This window comes from Diceros bicornis, chromosome 17 (genome assembly GCF_020826845.1).
Source record: "Diceros bicornis minor isolate mBicDic1 chromosome 17, mDicBic1.mat.cur, whole genome shotgun sequence".
In the NCBI taxonomy this organism is placed as follows: domain Eukaryota; kingdom Metazoa; phylum Chordata; class Mammalia; order Perissodactyla; family Rhinocerotidae; genus Diceros; species Diceros bicornis.
This window is the reverse complement of record NC_080756.1, coordinates 24,113,230-24,132,383: the sequence shown is the minus strand read 5'-3', so window position 1 is coordinate 24,132,383 and position 19,154 is coordinate 24,113,230. Positions and strand designations below refer to the sequence as shown.

The 19,154-nt window shown below is 40.2% G+C and overlaps 1 protein-coding gene across 2 annotated transcripts in view; it reads left to right on the top strand.

Annotated features, from left to right (window-relative positions):
* Positions 1–19,154, top strand: part of ANO6 (anoctamin 6) — a 186,124-nt gene that overhangs the window by 62,272 nt on the left and 104,698 nt on the right. For both annotated transcript variants that reach the window (XM_058558450.1, XM_058558451.1), the window contains one exon: positions 8,544–8,623. In XM_058558450.1, the coding sequence (XP_058414433.1) occupies positions 8,544–8,623 (80 nt within the window). The remainder of the gene's footprint in view (positions 1–8,543; positions 8,624–19,154) is intronic.

Genomic DNA, 19,154 nt, shown 5'->3' with positions numbered 1-19,154 from the left:
AAAGAGAAAATGCTTTTGTCTTTCTCAAGGTGGGAAAATCAGAGCACTTTAATGGAAACCATCAACTTGAATTTGGATTTTACACTCCAGGAATGATTAGAGGAGAGTGCCACATTTTTTTTTCATTTAAATATAACAGTCGTTGGGCCGGCCGCCGTGGCTTAGCGGTTAAGTGCGCCCACTCTGCTGCTGGCGGCCCGGGTTCGGGTCCCGGGCGCGCACCGATGCACCGCTTCTCCGGCCATGCTGAGGCCGCGTCCCACATGCAGCAACTAGAAGGATGTGCAGCAATGACATACAACTATCTACTGGGGCTTTGGGGGAAATAAATAAATAAATAAATAAGTAAGTAAGTAAGTAAATAAATAAATAAATATATATATATATATTATAGTCATTGAATTTATATGCCAGTAACAAGCTGGGGTAAGAGATTGGTCAATCCAGATTCAGCAAAGTGAGGAAACATTTCCTGATTCACATTTCTTTTCATGAAAGTTCTAGCTGACAGTGCTTAGGACATTGAGGTCATTCAAAAATATTTGCTGAATTAATGTTATCTTCTTCTATGTTTAAATTTATTTTATAATTAAAAAATGGAATGAATGGCAGGGATAGTCAGTGTAAGAAGTCAGAAGGAAAAATTGGTGCCTAACAAGGTCAAGGATGCCAAAATTTACTGAAAATTGAAGTAAAGAAATAATAGCTGATATTTCTATAGTACTTAACAGTTTTCAAGTCACTTTTATATATGGTCGGTTAGTTTATTCTCCACAATGACCTTTTGATGTAGGTATTATATTCTACATTTTATTGATGAGGAAACTGAGACATAGGGTTAAATGATTCGCCTGAAGCCACAGGGTTATACTGTGTAGAGGTCTTACACTTCAAGTCCATTGCCCTGTGTAGTAAAACATAGCCAACCTAGACTTTAAAGAAACTCTCCTGTCTTTGTGTTTTATATTTCACTATTAACTTTCTTTTCATTAATAATGACTTTTGGGCCTCATTTTAGAATCTCATTGTAATATTACAGGGCCTGTAATCTGCAGGCCTACAATCTCTGGATAATATGAGAAGTAGATTTCTCACTACCTAATTGCCACCAAAACGCTGTAGATCCTGTTAAAAACTGAGGCCAGAGAAAGAGACACTGGAAGCTAGAGACCAACTATGACTGCCACAGGATGATGTGAGACCTGGGGGGTAGGGTAGGCTCAGCAGTAAGTGATGTGGGGAGTGAGACTGGGCAGGTCCACATAATATCTGGAAAGTATGAAGTGATAGGAAATGGTGGCTCAAGTGTGTGGTTGCTTTAAAAATAGTGACTGATGACTGCTGGCATTCAGGTCAAACATCAGGTGTATGCTGAGATCCAGTTTTCAGAGACTTCTAGTCAAATGGGAAGAGAGTTTCAGGTACAGGATTGTCTCACAGATCACGAGATTTCCTGCCCAATCTGGATATGTGACCACATCTTCATTCCCAAGGTGATATGGGCCACTCTTTTTATTTTTTATTTTTTTTGGTTATACATTCAGTAAATCATGGAATTCCTGAGGATAGTTTTTATACCCTCTTCATGTTGGTGTTTGTACACGTATCACCTAGCTCTATCCTTGGCACATGAATATCTTTAGCCACTTGCCAAAATATTGTATCTCTTTATTTATTTTGTGGAGCTTTTCCATTAGTTTTTCTCATTGTAACTGCTATATCAATAAATTTCACTGCATTGTTTTTTTCATTATTTGTTTTTCAAGCTATCTTAATCTGTTATTTGTTAATACTTTTTTGACTTACACTCACAGTGCTATTTTAATTCCTTATCAACTTTATGTGTAGCATCAGGGGGCCACTTGGAATTATTTAGAGCAGCTCAGGAGCCAAATTAGTATATTCAAAAAGATGTCTAACTTTGGAATCAGACAGATTCAGATTCTCACTGTCATTTCTAGTGGTTCACTTCAGGCAACTAATAACCTCCACTTTTTCATCATCTGTGAAAACGAGGATAAAAATAGGATTAAGTAAGATCAGACCTTTAGAAGCGCCAGGCACAAAATAACACACTCAGAAAATTTCTGTTTACATTTCTTCATATCACTGGATCTGTGTACATGAACCTAATTTATATTTATATAGTGCTTTATTTTTTTACAACATCCTTTTGAATAGTCATTTGTATCCTTTGCACAACCCTGTGAGATAATCAGGGGAAGTAGTTTTATCGCTAGCTTCAGATAAATAAACTGAGACTAAATGATTGCTCAGCATCACATAGGTAAGTTGCAGAGTCAGGACTTGAACTCAGTCAATTGCCTTAATCCATGCCCAGTGCCCTTTGCACCAGGCCGTGGTCTTTTTTTACCTGCTGTCTCTCATATGCTCACTAGGTCTCTGATCATTTCAGTGGTAACCAGTCACCATAATAAACACGTCATTTGGACCCAACCACCTGCCATGTTGGTGCTGTAAGCTAGATGAAGTGTGGATGCCTAATTCTGATTATTTTTATTGCTAGGGTACTACTTATCAGGCACTTTGGGTTTTACCCATGAGTTTCCTGAGAGGTTGTTTTGTGTTTCTGAAGGATAATAGACTATCTAAGTTATAAAATTGTAGATAATGGCTCTTTTTATTGGCCACTGTAAATGAGTCTCAATCATCTTTGCAGTAGAAGTTATCTCTGCTTTGCAATTGGGATAATAAGTGTTTGTTACTCGGTTTCTGATTGATAGACAAGTAATCATGTGATCTGCAACTTTCTGGTGAGGTTTCCAGTGTTCTGTTATTAATCTGTTAATGTGACTGGACCTCTAGACGTTTCTGTTGGACTCTTCATTTTGTACTGCCAAGTAAGTTATGTCAGAACTTGTACCGCCAATGACTTTATTGCTTCGATCTTACTATACTAACTGCATTCTGTTTCTTTCATTTTTAACTAATTGTTATGTGATTAAGTACTATTAAATTTAGGAAAATATTTAGTGGTTTTCTTTTGACTTAAATCCTCTATTATTTGATTTTTGCCTGCAGTAAGCCAATTGATAATGTGTGTGTACAGTGTTTTCCTCAGTATTCTTACCATACTCTGTAAGTCTGTCTAGCCTAGCACTTACTAATTATGCTAAAATTAACATTTGTCATGTCTCAAATTGTTTTCCTCAAGAAGAGGGATCCTTATCTGGTTCTTCTTGGTATCCCCAGGGCATAACAACACAATGACTATGCAAAATATAAACTAGGCAATGAATATTTGTTGAACATGGCTTTCAATTGCACTTTCTTTGTGCATCCATACAAAATTCCATTGACATGTCAAAACCAAAGTTTTTCATCATATTAGAATAGCTGGTTTTCAGTTCTCTAGTTAGCTTTTTGATGAACAGATAACATAGGGGTATCAAATACTTTTTATATTCCAAGTGCAGAAATTAACGAACTAATCATGATACCATTCAAGGTGGTACTTTTGTAGTATAAATCAAGGCTTTGTGACAATACTAAAAATATGCTTCAAATTATTACATTTAAAAACTGATGTATATAAAGAAAGAAATAAAATGAACATGTTTGCCTTTTTAGATTTTCTTCCCTGATTCTACCCCTATGAAAATAAAAAGCCCTCCAAGTGTCCCCTTGAATTTGACTCTCTTATTTTTGCTGAGAAATGAACTTTTTCAGTTGTTATATTACCAGAAATGAGAATCAGACAGTAACTGGAGACTGTGAGTAGCGGAAGGATAATTATCATATTAGCATCGTAAATCACTTGCTTCTCAGTACTGTATTAGGTCATGAGATCAACAGCTGCGGCTTTGTTCTACCTAGCTGATGTTTCAATAAAACCATTTCTGTTTTTATTCACTCACATTTATAGTTCCTCCTTTGTGTTGACATTAACCAGTGAATCTATTAGTTTGCATTACCAGCAGAATAACTGAAACTGTAAATAGTTCTGTATTTTCTCTCACAAATCCTTTCAAGCTGCATAGACGCCTTTAATTTGATAGAACATCTGGGTAATGCATCTTATTTCTCCTCTGTCTTTAGGCAAAATGCATACTTTCTTAAGCCTGTCCTTTCATTAGAGAGAAAAAAAAATCAATGATAGCAGTTCTGTCCCATCTGTTGACCCCAGAGACATAATAGATAAGTTGGGCATCTAATTATAAAGGAATCCAGATAAAATCCAAAAGTCCGGTCACTCCATCAGATTTACAGTACTTATTTAGAAAATATCTGCGGTATTATGTTTCATTGACTTGCTAGTTCTGCCAGAAAACAATGTATCCTAAATACCACAGATATAATTTCTTCAGTATCTGTCTTAATGCTATAAAAAGATTGGGTCTTTTCTTTCTAATGTAAACTAAGCTGCAAAACACCAATTTAAAACATACTCTCATAGCCAGATATATCAACATATTTTAGCAAGTTTTAAAGGTGGTCTGCAGGAATGTAATTATTCTCCCACAAGTGTTGTTCTGATATTAGAATAAACAGCTTATTACGTTCCAGTTCTCTAAGTGACTGCGGTAATTGCTGTCACCCTCCTGGAGTTCTCAGAGGCAAGCACCTTAATTTCAGCTTTGGTTGCAACTCTGCAAATCTTGGCTCACCTCATCTGTTTCCTGTTTCTGCTTCAGTTGACATCTATGGGTCCTTTGATGACCTCAGTTTTTCGGGTTAGAATCACTTGTTTGTGCTGTTGTTTCTACTGTCATTTCCTTTCAGTTCATAGACATAGAATGATATGAGTTCAAAAGACAAGATTCTGAGTGAATCTAAAATCTAATCCAGATATTGGAATGTTTCTTAGTAATGTGCCAAACCTAAGTATTTGGTAGCTGAATTGTTGGCTGATATTTGGTTTTGTTAAACAGTCACTTAGAGCTGCCCTATGAATCTCTCCTATGCTTGCGCAGCTTTCTTTTGGGCCATTGAAGGGAGTTTTTCTGGATCGATAGGAACCCAGCCTTTTCTTTCACAAAAGCCTCTAATGAATTAAAAAAAAAATGGTATGCATTAAGAAAAAAAGTCACTACACCGTCAAGAGAACATCACACTTTATACAATTAAAAGTAGTTTCTAACATAATTTAATGCTTATTCCATACCCAGTCTTCCCAGTTTTGATAAATGTCCTTTACAGCTGGTTTGTCCAAGGTAGTGATACGGAACCAAACCTCTTAATCTCAAGTTCATGTGCCCAATGCACAGCAAGCCAAACACTGGGATATCAGTGCTTGGAGATGGAGAAAAATGTATTCAAATTGGCCAAAAAGAGAAAGTGGGAGCATGGATTCTCTCAAATCCACCTTAACAAGAGCAAAAAGCAGGGGGGTTTTATAGAGCTAGGGGGCTTGACAGGAAGAGGTTCGGAGAAACAAAGAGGTCACTTCGGATAAGCCCCTGGGCCATCTGACTTCTGGGCTGTAATGGCTGCTGGGGGCCGGCCGTCCCGTCATGGCAGCCTCCCCAAAGGCATTCTCTTCTGCAAAGCAAGCTCACAAATCCTCACGATCCGTGAGACACCCCTCAAGTTAAACAGGAAAACAGCAAATTACTGAATTATCTACAGTAACTCTCGGGTACCTGGCTTCAAGTAGGATCCAGTTAAGTACCACATATTGCTGATGGTTGTCGTGATGTTGTGATTTATAATAAAAAAATAGATATTTGATCTTCCTCCATTCCTGGCAAGGTTTGAAAAACTCCTAAAACCCTTGGAATTTACTAAGAGATAAAAGCAATAAAGGTGTCTTTTGTTATATTAATGAGGTGACTTTTGGAAAGCCCCTAGGTAACCAAAAGATGGGGGCTGGTTGCCAGAGGAACCTACCTTGTGATTAATAGGTTGGAACTTGCGTCGCATCCCCTGACCTCCCGAATGGGGAGAGGGGCTGGAGGTTGAGTCACTTGCCAATGGCCAATGATTTAATCAGTCATGCCTATGTAATGAAGTCTCCATAAAAACCCAAAAGGACGGGTTTGGAGAGCTTGTGCATTGGTGAACATGCAGAGATTCGGGGAGATGGTGCACTCAGAGAGGGCGTGAAGCTCTGCGCCCCTTCCCCTGTACCTTGACCCACGTACCCCTTCATCTGGCTGTTCATCTGTATCCTTTATAATACCCTTTATAATAAACTGGTGGATGTAAGTAAATATATGTCTGAGTTCTGTGAGCTGATCTCACAAGTTAATTGAACCCAAGGAGGGGGTTGTGGGAACTTTTGATTTATAGCCATTTGGTCAGAAGCACAGGTAACAACCTGGACTTGGAATTGGCCTCTAAAGTGAGAGGGGACTTGTGGGACTGAGCCCTTAACCTGTGGGATCTGATGCTATCTCCAGGTAGAATTGAGTTAATTGCTTGATGATGATGTTGGAAAAAACACACATTGGAGTTATGTTCCTTAGGGCTCTTTAAGTCTTTTAACAGTCTGCCTTTTTCATGTCATTGATTAGTTGAAGAGGCTGGACCAGTTGATAAATGAGAATATTTATTTAAATTTATTTGAACATTTAATAGTCTTTATTTAAACTTATTTAAATATTTAAGAATATTTAAGTTTATTTAATTAAGAATATTTTCCTACAAGGCAAAAATTACATTGGTAGACTTTTCAATGTTAATAATTTCTTAATATAACCCAACACTTTAACAATATTCACATTTTCTCAAAAAAAAATTTTTTTTTTTGTGAGTAGGACTAGCCCTGAGCTAACATCCAACGCCAGTCTTCCCCTTTTTTCTTGAGGAAGAATGGCCTTGAGCTAACATCCATGCCCATCTTCCTCTACTTTATATGGGACGCCGCGGCAGCATGGCTTACCAAGTGGTGCGTCGGTGCGCGCCCAGGATCCAAACCGGCGAACCCCGGGCCGCCGAAGCAGAGTGCGCACTTAACCACTTGCGCCACCAGGCTGGCCCCTCAAAAAATTGTTTAAGTCTTTTACATCTGTTTTTTTTTAAACTAGGATATGATGTAGAACCACACACTGGAAATGGTTGTTTTGTTCTCTCAGTGTTTTTTAATCTGCAACAATCCCTTTTATTCATGTCAGGAACTTGTTGATGATAGGAGACTAGTGTCTTACAGAAAGACCCACCTTCTGGATTTGGTTCCTTGATCCCTCTAATGCTGTGTTGTCCAATACAGTAGCCACTAGTCATATGTGGCTATTGAGCTTTTGAAATGTGGCCAGTCCAAATTGAGGTGTGCTGTGAGTGTAATACACACATTGGATTTCTAAGACTTAGTATAAAAGAAATGTAAAATATTTCACTAATAATTTTTTATATTGACTACATGTTCAAATGATAATCTGGGTATATCAATTTAAATAAATTATATTATTAAAATTACTTTTACCTGTTTCTTTTTCATTTTCTTAGTGTTTCCACAGTAGTCCCCCCTTATCCACAGTTTCACTTTCCACGGTTTCACTTACCCTTGGCCAACCACGGTTTGAAAATATGAAATGAGAAAATTCCAGGAATAAACAATTCATAAGGTTCAAGTTGTGTGCAGTTCTGAGTAGCATGATGAAATCTCGTGCTGTCCTGCTCTGTCCTGCCCAGGACTGAATCCTGTCTTTGTCCGGGTGTCCACACTGTGTACGCTACCCGCCCGTTAGTCACTTAGTGGCCATCTCAGTTATCAGATTGACTGGCGGTATTGCAGTGCTTGGGTTCAAGTAACCCTTATTTTACTTATAATGGCCCCAAAGTGCAAGAGTAGTGATGCTGGCAATTCAGATATGCCGAAGATTAGCCATAAAGTGCTTCCTTTAAGTGGAAAGGTGAAAGTTCTCCACTTAATAAGGAAAGAAAATAAATCGTATACTGAGGTTGCTAAGGTCTCTGGTAACTTGTATTACAGTATATTGTTATAATTGTCTTATTTCATTATTGTTAATCTCTTAATGTGCCTAATTTATAAATTAAACTTTATCATAGGTATGTATGTATAGGACAAAGCATAGTGTATTCAGGGTTCGCTGCTCTCTGTGGTTTCAGACATCCCCTGGGGGTCTTGGAACATATCCCCCATGGATAAGAGGGGACTACTGTACTGGAAAATTTTGTTTGGCTCCCAATATATTTCTATCAGATAGTGCTATTCATCAGATTTTAAAACAGAAAATTGCTACTCCGAAATGACTCCACATCAGTTCCCTGAGATATAGTAGAAAAAAGAACATCAACAGGCTAAAGTGTTCCTTAGCTAGAGTTTTGTAACTTTTAGTTGCTTGTCCTTTCATGTAGAAGCTAAATGATTTTCCATGGTGATCTAGCCTGGAGCATTTTAAGACCTAATATCCTACCAGCATGGCATTGTCTGATAGATGAAGCAGCCGCTGAAGATTTTGTGTCCCTGAAAGCTGAAAGTGTTAAATAATGGAAACCTGTAAGTGTGCCACGAATGCTAAATATAGTTGGTAAGCGAGTGCTGCTGATTTAAAAGAAAAAAAGTATATGAGCTAATGAAAGTTCATGCTTCATTTATTTATTTATTCGTTTATTTTTAGTGTTGGAAAACCTTGAAGAGACGATTGTCTCCAATTTTGGAGCATTGGAAAATCAGCCTGATTTCCGAAGCCCGGAGTTTGTGAGTACTACTACTCTGCCTTAAATTTGTATCGGTTAGCTAGAGGTTTTTCACAAAATGGAGAAAAAGTGTTTTTTATGAATTCTTGCCTTCGGTGGCTCTAGATCTGGCACAGGTCCTGCTGGCTGTGACTACGTGTTCAAAGTTCTGGTTCCCTGGGGAACAGGTTACTGAACTACGTGTCGGGATATCATGCTCTGTAGGCTCGCTCTTCATACTACATGTAATTGCAAATGGGAACTCATTCTGCAGTAAAATAGCATTGTGTTTCTGAAACTCGGCCTTTATTCATTGATATCCTTGCTATCAGTTTCTGCTGTTAGTAATTCTGGAAACCAGTCTTTACTGAGCACAGGCAGGTACATTGACCAGTCTGATTCCCATTTCATTCTGGAGCCTTCGGTAATACAACATATATAAATATGTCTTGTAGGGCTGGGAATATTCTATTGGTTGTTCCTACCAAGAGGGGAACTAAATGCTCCCGATAAATTAGACTCATTAAAGATTAGCTATCGTTCCTACCCTTAAGGAATTAAAAATCTTATTAGATGCTACTGTGATTTTATTAATGCCTTGTTTAAAGAGAATTAAACACATATAGGATGTCTTGTACAGACTGTCCTTACTAAATAGATTTTATATTAGGCTCATTTGGAGAAGGGGGATGGGAAGAAGTGTTTCTCCATATTATTGTACCAGATGTGTAGGAAAAACATGCCAAGATCCACTTAGATTTACTGATTTTTGCCCCCTGCTGCAAATGGGCTTGTCTACCACTTTAGCAATGCAAAAATCTTTTTTAGCCTTAATTTCAAAGTGTGATATACCGTCGCCACTCCAGTAATTGGCAGAGCACAATTGTATTATTGATAAAGACAAAAAAAGAACTCATTATATACTGTTCCTCTTCTCACTCACTCACTATGGATTGCCCACTCAATTCAGCCAAGAGTAAGGAAACTAGGCAGTGCTCTAGACTGAAAAGGGATTGCGCTTGTAAAACTGTATCCACAATGCCATTTTATTTCAAAGTGTGGGACTCCTGTGGTGTTGCAGCAGATTGCCTACTGTGAAAATCACTTGGATGTAATAGAAAGACATAGTATTCAATGACTTCCTTATTATATTCAATGAGATTTTCAGTGAAGGAAAGTTGTGAATGCTTACCAATATTCCTGCATCTTAAAGTAGCAGAGTAGTTTGTGATTTTTCTAACTTCAGCAGTTAAAGCCCCAAAGCAGAATTGACACAGATACTTCACATTTGAGGATGATACTGGTATAAACTCATGGAGCTGGTTCTTTTTTGTTTTGTTAGTTTCTATTTGCTTTTTGCTGGTAATCTTTAAGCAACATATCTAATCTAAAAAGAGCTGTGTGCGATAAGGTGTTGGTGTGCCTGGTAAACACATATATAGTTCACACCCATTCCTTGTGTGAAAATAAAAGTGAACAGATTTTAGTATATTATGATGTTTGAGATTGGCATGCCTCAGCCAGCGGTGTCTTTGCCACAGACAGCCTGCACTGGTTATTACACTGGTAATCTTCCACCTTCAGTGTTAACTTCTTGACTGCCACATTTTCCTTTTCAAGGTATGAAGACTGGTGAGTCTGAGCTAGAATGAGCCATGGGGGAACTAGAGGGTCACAGTACATTTGCTGTTTTGAGAGACTTGTCTTAACCATGAGTCTGAGCAGACTCAAGGTGGAAGGAAATTCTTAGGCTAAATCCCCATATTTATGGTTTTCACTGTGATGCCTCAAGAATATCTGGAGTCATTTCTTTAGACCGCATCAGTGGAGTTGAAGTTATAAGTCACCATTTCCTTATACATGTCAGATTTCTATATCCTGGCTATTATCTTTCTCTAACTGGGTGTTCATACCATGTTCAGGAAGAAATTTGTAGTTTTCTTGTGCTTTATAGATTTTCACGTGTGATGCTCATTGCATGCCACATCTTTGCGTAGCACGTGCATAGCTGCCTGTATTTCTCACATCACTATGGCTTGTGTACTCCCAGTTCCATTATAAACATATTATACAAACTGCTGTCTCCATGGTAAACAAACGGGAGGTGTAGAAGGTGCCTTGAGAATAGGGTACTCGAGGGAATCAGGCGTGGTATTTAAGGGTAGCCTTTTTTGTAGGCGGAAAGCTATAGCATCCGTGAAAACGGTGGCTCTAGTCGTGGAGGCAGGCGGATTGGGCAAATGTCAGGACAAAATCAGGTAAGTTGATCCAAAGCAAAATTTTAAATCAGAAACAGGGGCGACAATACAAACCTGGGAGTAAAAAGAACCCAAAGGCAAAGAAAAATGGAAACAGAAATAAGACTGAGAAGAAGAAAAGGAGCTGAAAGATTAATATTCTGTTTTCCTCCATCTGGCATTTTGGAATGTCCAGCTGCAGTTTGCTGAGTTGAACTGAAGTAAAGCAAGGCAAAGACCCTGTTTACTCAGGCCTTATCCTCAAATAGTTCAGATTTTAGGAGGATCAAGAGCCTAGTGTTTTTATACAAGAGAGTGTATTTATATAGTTTGGCCAGCAGGGAGAACAAAATGCTTATCATTATTAGTTTGTTTCCTTCAGAATTTCTGTTTTTTCTTTCGTTGGAAACAAGGCCTAAGAGAGCAGTGTTGGTTGAGTAGCCTTGGTTACCAGCATGATAAGCACATTAAAGTTCTCCTTCACAGCTCATGTGTCTGTAATGTGACTGGTCAGGCAAAGCTGGTGCTTTACATAGAGTCTGTGTAAATCATGGGTAAATAAATGCCGTTGTGAATCCTCCATGTGGCCTGAAGATAGCAACCCACCTTGTTCTTGGCAGGGCCCACACTGGTTCTCCTTCTCTGTTCCCTGCAGAGTTTGTCCATTGATGATCTGTCATCTGCATACCTGCGTTTCTCCTTTCCACCTTTCATTCCACTTTGCAGACTGAGGCAAGTGAATTTAGCCAAACCATGCTAAAATGTTAAGGGGTGAACAGAGATGTAGACGTAAGGCGTGTGTGTTTTTGCTACCCCAGAAACTTGCGAGGAGCTGGCAACATGTTGAAAGTAGACATAGACCCACTCTGTCTCGTGCTGTTTTTTTCCTCTAATATTTTTGTTATCTTGTCTAACATTATCTGTTCCCTTGTGTCAAGAACTATAATTCATCACATTGTAATTTTCAAAGCAGTTAGTTCAAGGGGGATCTAGTCAGGGAAATGGTGGCATGGCCATCTGGAACCATGTGATGGGTGACTGTCATTTTGGGACATGGACCCTGAAAATAGACTGGGTGCATGATAATAGGTATCAGAGTCTGGGGAACAAGATCAGCCATAGTGAGGCTGGGGAATCAGTACCAGAGACCTAGGTAACCTTGCAGAGTACAGACTTAGAAGCAGAGCCTGCAGAACTAGGCAGCCTGGTTAGAATCAAGGATGGGGAGCCATCTACATGGCAATGGAGCAGATAAAGGTGGTTCTGTAATATGGTAGCATGCAGATGGAGGGCATCCCAGGCTCCCCTCTTGTGCTCCCAATCTCAAATCTGGTTAAGAGCAGAGGAGATCTGAGGGGCCAGTTCAGGGTCTCAGCAGTCGTGGGTGGCCCAGTGGACCCCAGGTTGATTCCAAGCCCCAAGGTGTGGGAAAAAACTGGGGATTGAGAGGTCGGTAGGAGGAAAGGAAGGGTAATGGTCAAGGCTCTTTCTAGAAACCCTGCCTCTGTTGGCACTCACCCAGGAACTCAATTGGGCCTGATTGCCAGAGTACACATGGGGTGAGGGGTGTGTGTGGGGAAGAAATCTGATCTAGCAGCGGTGAACCTGCTTGCAGCATGCTGGCTAGAAACCAGGCTGTGGTCGACATGAAAATACATGGAAGGAAAGAGAAGGCTAAGGAATTATATTTTATGATCTGAGTCTCGCTGGTAATACCCTGTTTTCCGGCCTCTCCAGAACTTGAGGTTTATAGATAACTCTCCTGGCTTTTTAGAGGAGGAAGATTCTTATCACCTATGTCTCGTGCCAGTTGATGATTTCCTTTGTTTAGCTTCTACCAAATTTAGAGTAAATAATAAGAAAGAGTTAGGGCTGGCAAAAGAGTATTAGGATTACAATAGGATAAATCAGGGAAGATGATGAGAAAATACAGGATTTAGAAAGACTAAACTAGAAAAACAGACTTAGGAAGATGAGGATTAAAGTGGAGCAAATACGTGTCCCCTTCTTTCAGCACTCATGGTTATATAGACAGAAGGAGGCCTGAAGAGTAATTATCCCATTTGAGATTTTGTGTAACTGGCTCCGTTTTGAGGGAAGATACTAATTTATACTGTTTATTTATTTATACTAATTTATACTATTGATTCTCTTAAATTCAAATTTGACTGTTTTTAACCAGGTGAAAATAGATGTGATCCCCAAGAAAGAGTTAAAATGTTAATTCATTCAACAAATATTTGATGTCTACTATTTTAAGCACTAAAGTGAACAAACAGAAAATCTCCCTGCACTTGTGGAGCTTACATTTTGGTGGAGGAGGCATAAAACACAAAGTGAAGAAGATACTTAACATGTCACATGATGTGTAAGTCCTTTAGCGAAGAAAGTAAAGATTGTCATGGTGTGTTGTGGGGAGGGTTACAGTTTTAAATGGGGGTGTTAGGGCATATCTCACCGAGAAGGTGACAAGTGAAAAGACCTCAAAGCAAGGGTACTGGAGCAAACTATTTGGAAATTTAGATGAAGAGCATTCCAGGCAGAAGGAATAGCATAGACAAAGATCTTGAGGTGTGGGAATTTGTGACATGTTTGAGGAAATGGAAGGAGGCCACCGTGACTGGATAGAATGAAGGATGGTGAAAATAGTAGATAGTAGGGACTCTATAGGCTGCTGTAAACACTTTGGTTTTACTCTGTGTGAGTTGGGAAGTTATTTGAGGGTAAGCCTTTGGAGGATAGACTGGGGAGGTTTTGAGCAGAGGAGTGACTTGACCTGACCTCACCTATGTTTTAACAGAATCACTTTGGCTTGGGTGAGAATAGACTGTGGAGGAACAAGAGCAGAAGCAGAGAGACCTACTGGACTTTTCAGGAATCCAAGTGAGAGATGGTGTTGGCTTGGTCCTGAGTGTTAATTATGGCAGTAGTGAGACATACTCAGATTCTCAGTATGCTTTTTTTTTTTAACCCTAAGGAAGATTTGCCCTGAGCTAACATCTGTTGCCAGTCTTCCTCTGTTTTGTATGTGAGCCGCCGTCACAGCCTGGCCACTGACAAGTGGTGTAGATCGTGCCTGGGAACTGAACTTGGGCCAACAAAGTGGAGCGCACCGAACTTAACCACTAGGCCACTGCGGCTGTCCCTCTCAGTATGTTTTGAAGGTAGAACCAATAGGATTTGTTGACAGATCAGATGTGAGGTGTGTGAGAAAGAGCATCAAGGATGACTCCAAAATTTTTGACCTGGAAGACTATGGAAGCAGCAGTTAGAGGGAAGCACGTGCAGAGGAAAATCAAAATTTTGTTTTGTTTGTGTCAAGTTGGAGACATCCAAGTGCAAATGTTGATATACATTTGGATATATGAGTCTGGAGTTAAAGAGAGGGGTCCAGCTAGAAATCTGGGAGTTGTCAGCACTCAGATGGCGTTTAAAGGTAGGGGTCTGGAGGAGAGCAGCAAGGGAGTGAGATAGAGTAAGGAAGAGATCCTGAACTGAGCCCTCGGGGCTCCAATGTTTTACATGTCAGGGAGATGAGGAAGAATCAGCAGAGGAGGCTGAGAAAGAGGAGCCAGTGAGTTAGAAGGAAAACGAGGAGAGTCCTGGAAGCCAAATGAAGAAAGTGTAAAGTAGAGGGGAATGACCCAATGCTGCTGATGAGGATGGGCAATTGGATTTAGTGACATGGAAGAGACCTTGACAAGAGAAGTCTCAGCTGACTGGTGGGATCCAAAACCTCATTAGAGAGGATTTAAAATGGAATGGGAGAAAAGCAATTGGATACATGGAATTTAGATAACACTTTCAAAAGTTTTTTGCTGAACAGGAATGCGGAAAAAGGGGGATATTATCTAGAAGGGGATTAGGGTGAAGAGAGTTTTTTGCTTTATTTAGTTTTAAGATGGCAGGAATTACTGTTTGTAAGATGAAGGGAATAATCCAGTAGGGAGAGAAAATCTGATGAGGTAGGAGTGAGGGGGGAGAATTTCTAGAATGACATCCTTCAGAGGGAAGAAGGGTATGGAATCTGGTCCATAAGTAGAAGGGTAGCTGTAGAGACGATTCATTCTTAGAAGTAGGAGGAAGCCAGAGTATTGGGGCACAGGAGGAATTAAGTCAGTAGATTTTCTAGTAGGAGTTTGTTGAAGTTTTTTCTTGATTGCTTTTTATTTACCAGTGAAGTGGGAAGCAAGGTGTTAGGTAAGATTGAGGAAGGGAGAGAGAGAAAAAGGTATGGAGCAGTTATCTGGGAGTAAATGCACTGGGAAATGTAATATGATTGCCTGGCAGCCCTAAGAGCCCACTTGAGGTTGGTAAGTGTGATGGTTGTGTGCTTTTCCCATTCAAGTCCAGCTTGGGGGAACAGGTATGGAGTAGGCAAAGAGGTGGATTTAACCAATTTGGGGATTTCTCCAAGTCACTTCAGCAAAGCAAGATAAGGGTAAGAGAGTTACAGAGTTTTTGTAAGAGAGTAGAGGACCACGGACATGAGGAAGGTGAGGCAATAGGATCAATAGATTTAGACCCTAGTGGGATTTGATAATTTTTGGAGTTGGGGTATTGGAGAGACTGAAGTGGAAAAATATGAGGTGATAGTTGAAGAGTCAGATGTTTATAATTGAGGGAGGAGTTACAGTAATTGGTAAAGACAAGGTCTGGGATATGAACACTGGAATGAGGGGCTGAGGCTGGGTGGAGTTGCAAAGACAGGGTGTTGGAAAGATAACATGTGTGGATATGGAAATTCCCAAGAATTATGTCAGGAATGATGTATTGGAGAAATAATAGTGAGTCAAAGCTTAAATCTCCAAGGAATGAGGGGCAGTAACTCAGGATCAGTAGGTGGCTACAAAAGGAGATGACTAGAGAGGTAGGAGGAACATCTGGAAAGTGGCAGATAGAAGCCAAGAAGCAGATGAAGTGGTGAGTAGTTCTGGGGGTTGCATAGTGATTCACTTGTATCAGGATTTCTCAACATCAGCACCACTGACCTTGGGGCAGGATTTGTCTTTGTTGTGCTGTCCTGTGCATTGTAAGATGTTTAGCAGCATCCCTGGCCTCTACCCATGGGATACAAAGGACCCTCTCCCCAGTTGTGACAACTAGATATCTCCAGACATTGCCGGATGTCCCCTGGGGCAAAATTGCCCCCAGTTGAGAGCTCCTAAGGTAGATGAATACTGAAAAGGCATTGAGGTCACTGGTGTCCTTATACAGAGCTATTTCTAGGGAGTGATGGGGATGCCAGTCTAATCCAGATTAGAGTGGGTTATGGAATGAACATAAGAACAGAAAATAGAAAATACTGACCTCTCATTCAAGGAGTTTGACTAGGAAGGGCTGGAGGATAAGAAAGAGATAACTAGAAGAGAATACAAAAGCCAGGGATGATTTCCTTTTGTCAGATGCAGAGAGTTGAACAAGCTTAAATATTGATAAGGAAGATCCATGTGGGAGGAACAATTGGATCTGAAGAATGGCTTTGAAAAGGGCTGTGGAATGGTTTCCAGAGCACATGTGAAGGAGTGAACGTTAGATAGGAGCAATGTCTCCTAAGGTCCAGGAGTAGAGGGTTGATGCTGTTGGTTTGTGGATTTGACAGAGAGAAGCTGAGGGAGTTCTCATGTGACAGCTTCAATTTCGGCTGTTGAGAGTGAAGAGAACACTGAAGGAGTTGGCATTTTGAAATGTTGTGGAGAGCAGGAGACCAAGCTGAGCTGGAAAAACCTAGAAAAAGTTCCAGGATTTCTGGGCAGGGGTGAGAGCCTGTGTGGGGCTGATGATGAGCCTGAATTTACAATGATACCAAACTGCCTTTCTGTGGCTTTCTCCAGCATCACTCAGACAAACAGCACGCTTCAGCCAGAGTTGGGGCTTTGCTAGATGGGCATGATGGAGAGAGTAGAGTTGACCAAAGTGTTACTGAAATGATGAGCTGTGAACTGTAACCTTAAAAAAGGAGGGGAGGGAAGAAAAAGAGGATCTGCAGATTGATTAGAAAAAGTCGTGGGGCCTCAGAAGTCATTGTGAAATGAGTAGGAGATGTTAGTTGTGGTCAGGAGGAGAGATTGTTGAATAAGTGATTTTGGAAAGGGATTTTTTCAAGTGATGACAAGGTCCAGGATGGGACCATGGCAGTTAGTGCATGAAAAGAAGAAGATCATTGGTGATAAGAAGTCAAGTTACTGAGGGACCAAGGTGCATCAGTCATGTCTGTGGACGCAGATGTCCTTCTGGTATCATGGAGGCCTCTTAATGGAGAGGGAAGTGTAAACCAGGGGTCAGATTGCCAATGAACCAGGAACGGAAGCTGGGAAGTGGGAGATGATAGGCTCTAGGAAACTCTGGGGTATATTTACTTGCATGGACCTAAAAGGAACTGATTTTCCCCCAAGAACATTGAGGAGTATGGTCTGGAAGTGACACATAGAACAAAGAGAATATCAGTCTTACTTCCTTGCCCTGAAGTGTGAAAGGTGTGAGAGAATAATCAAAACCAGCTGCCCACAAGTCTGTAGATTTTTGTTTGTGGGTTTTGTTTCAAAGTGGTCGGTCACGTTTTGTTTCCAAGTGGGTTCAAGCATCCCTTTTAATCTTTGTTTTTCCCCCAGAAATGCAGACTTCATTTTGGTTATTTCTGGTCTAAATGGCCCTGAGGCAACTTAATTGGTGCTGGGGCTCTTAAGAGAGATTATGGTTTGTTTTATGGTCAGTCCAAGATCTTTCTGGCTAATCCCAGAAACCCAAGTAAATCCCAAGGTTGGCCTCAAGCTCCCAGGATCTTCAGGATGCAGAAAACTGGGAATAAGGCAGAACCCTTCCACTCGAGCATTTCTTTACATGGACTTGCAACTCGTGTGCCTTCTCTAAACAGAGAAACAGGGTGGCTTTGCCCTGTAGCTTTTGGCACTAAGTTCATCAAACTAAAAGAGAAAAGAAGTCAACCAAAAAAGGAAACCAAACAAAGGAACGTTAATTCACGCAAAAGGTTTCTCAAAAGGGAAAATGAGGTCACATATAAACTGGCTAGTAAGAATTGCTGAATTGGCCCGTTTGCTCTGGTAGGAATTCACATGGCATTTCAACTTTGAAAGCTTTCTGTGCATTCAAGAACAAAAGGTAGTGGAATGTGTACTTTGGCTGAATATGGAGGAAACCGGACCTACTCCTTTGCTTTATGTGGCTGATGCAGAAGCTACATTTGTGGATTTGTTAGGATTGGGGGGTAGGAGCAAAAATAGGCAGTTCAGCAAGCAAAGATCTCGGTCAGAAAGTTCTTTCTGAGTCACTTCTTTGGAATGCAGAACGTATTTTCCCAGAGAAACAGTCATAAATGGTGATTAGGTTTCTAGGCCCCACCAGGCCAGACCCACTAAAGTCAATTTAACTCAGTGCTAACCAATTATCATTCTGTACTAATAATCCTCTGGAACATTCCAATCTTATTTTTTCCACTATTACTAAAAAAATGTGAGAGTAAAACTAAAGTCCAGAGTGAGTTGACGCTTGTGAAAAAATGCTTAGCGTGATGAGAGAGAGATTGACTTTGAGTTATGTTAGACCCTGAAGAAGCAGTGATCAGTCCAAAACTTGAGGACGACAGAGATGACAGAGAAAAGAGCTTATCAGCGTCTATATTATTTTGTCTTTTCTGTTAATGAAGGTGAACTTTAGATTGAAATGATTCAAGCCCTCGTGAGGGGCTATCGAAGCCCATGCTGAACGAGAGTGTTTTAGAAAGGGATATAATTGTTCCCAAGGAGTTTAAATTTCCTGGCTAGGAAAATTGTGTGTCAGCCAGGGTATTAAAAGAGCTTGTAGATTTGCTCATGGAACCACAGTTGGTAGTCTTGAGCTGACATGGAGACTGGGACAGGTGCCAGAATAGTGTAGGGAGACAAAGGTGACCATTTTCAAAAAGGGGTGGGGTTAGGTAGAAGTTGGGCGTAGGCTAATTCTGATAAAGGGAGACATTGAAGCTGGAACGTTAATCTCCAGGAATAGCACAGAATGAGATTTTTAAGTAGATGGTTTTGTGAATGTTAGAAAAAGAAAAGGTCATCAGGAGCCAACGTGAGCTCAATAAAATAAGTCATGTCAAGCTGAGCACATTACTTTTTTTTTTTAAATGGGGGCTGATAGACGGGTAGAACGGGAGCAAGCCACAGACATTTTTGTGTGTTTTGATTTTAGCAAGGTAGATGGAAAAATCATATTTAAATATGGAATGAAGAAATGTGGGCCTAGTGAGAGTGTGCTTGTCTGGGCAATTGCTCTTACCAAGACTGGAATAATAGATGGAAATCAATTTCTAGA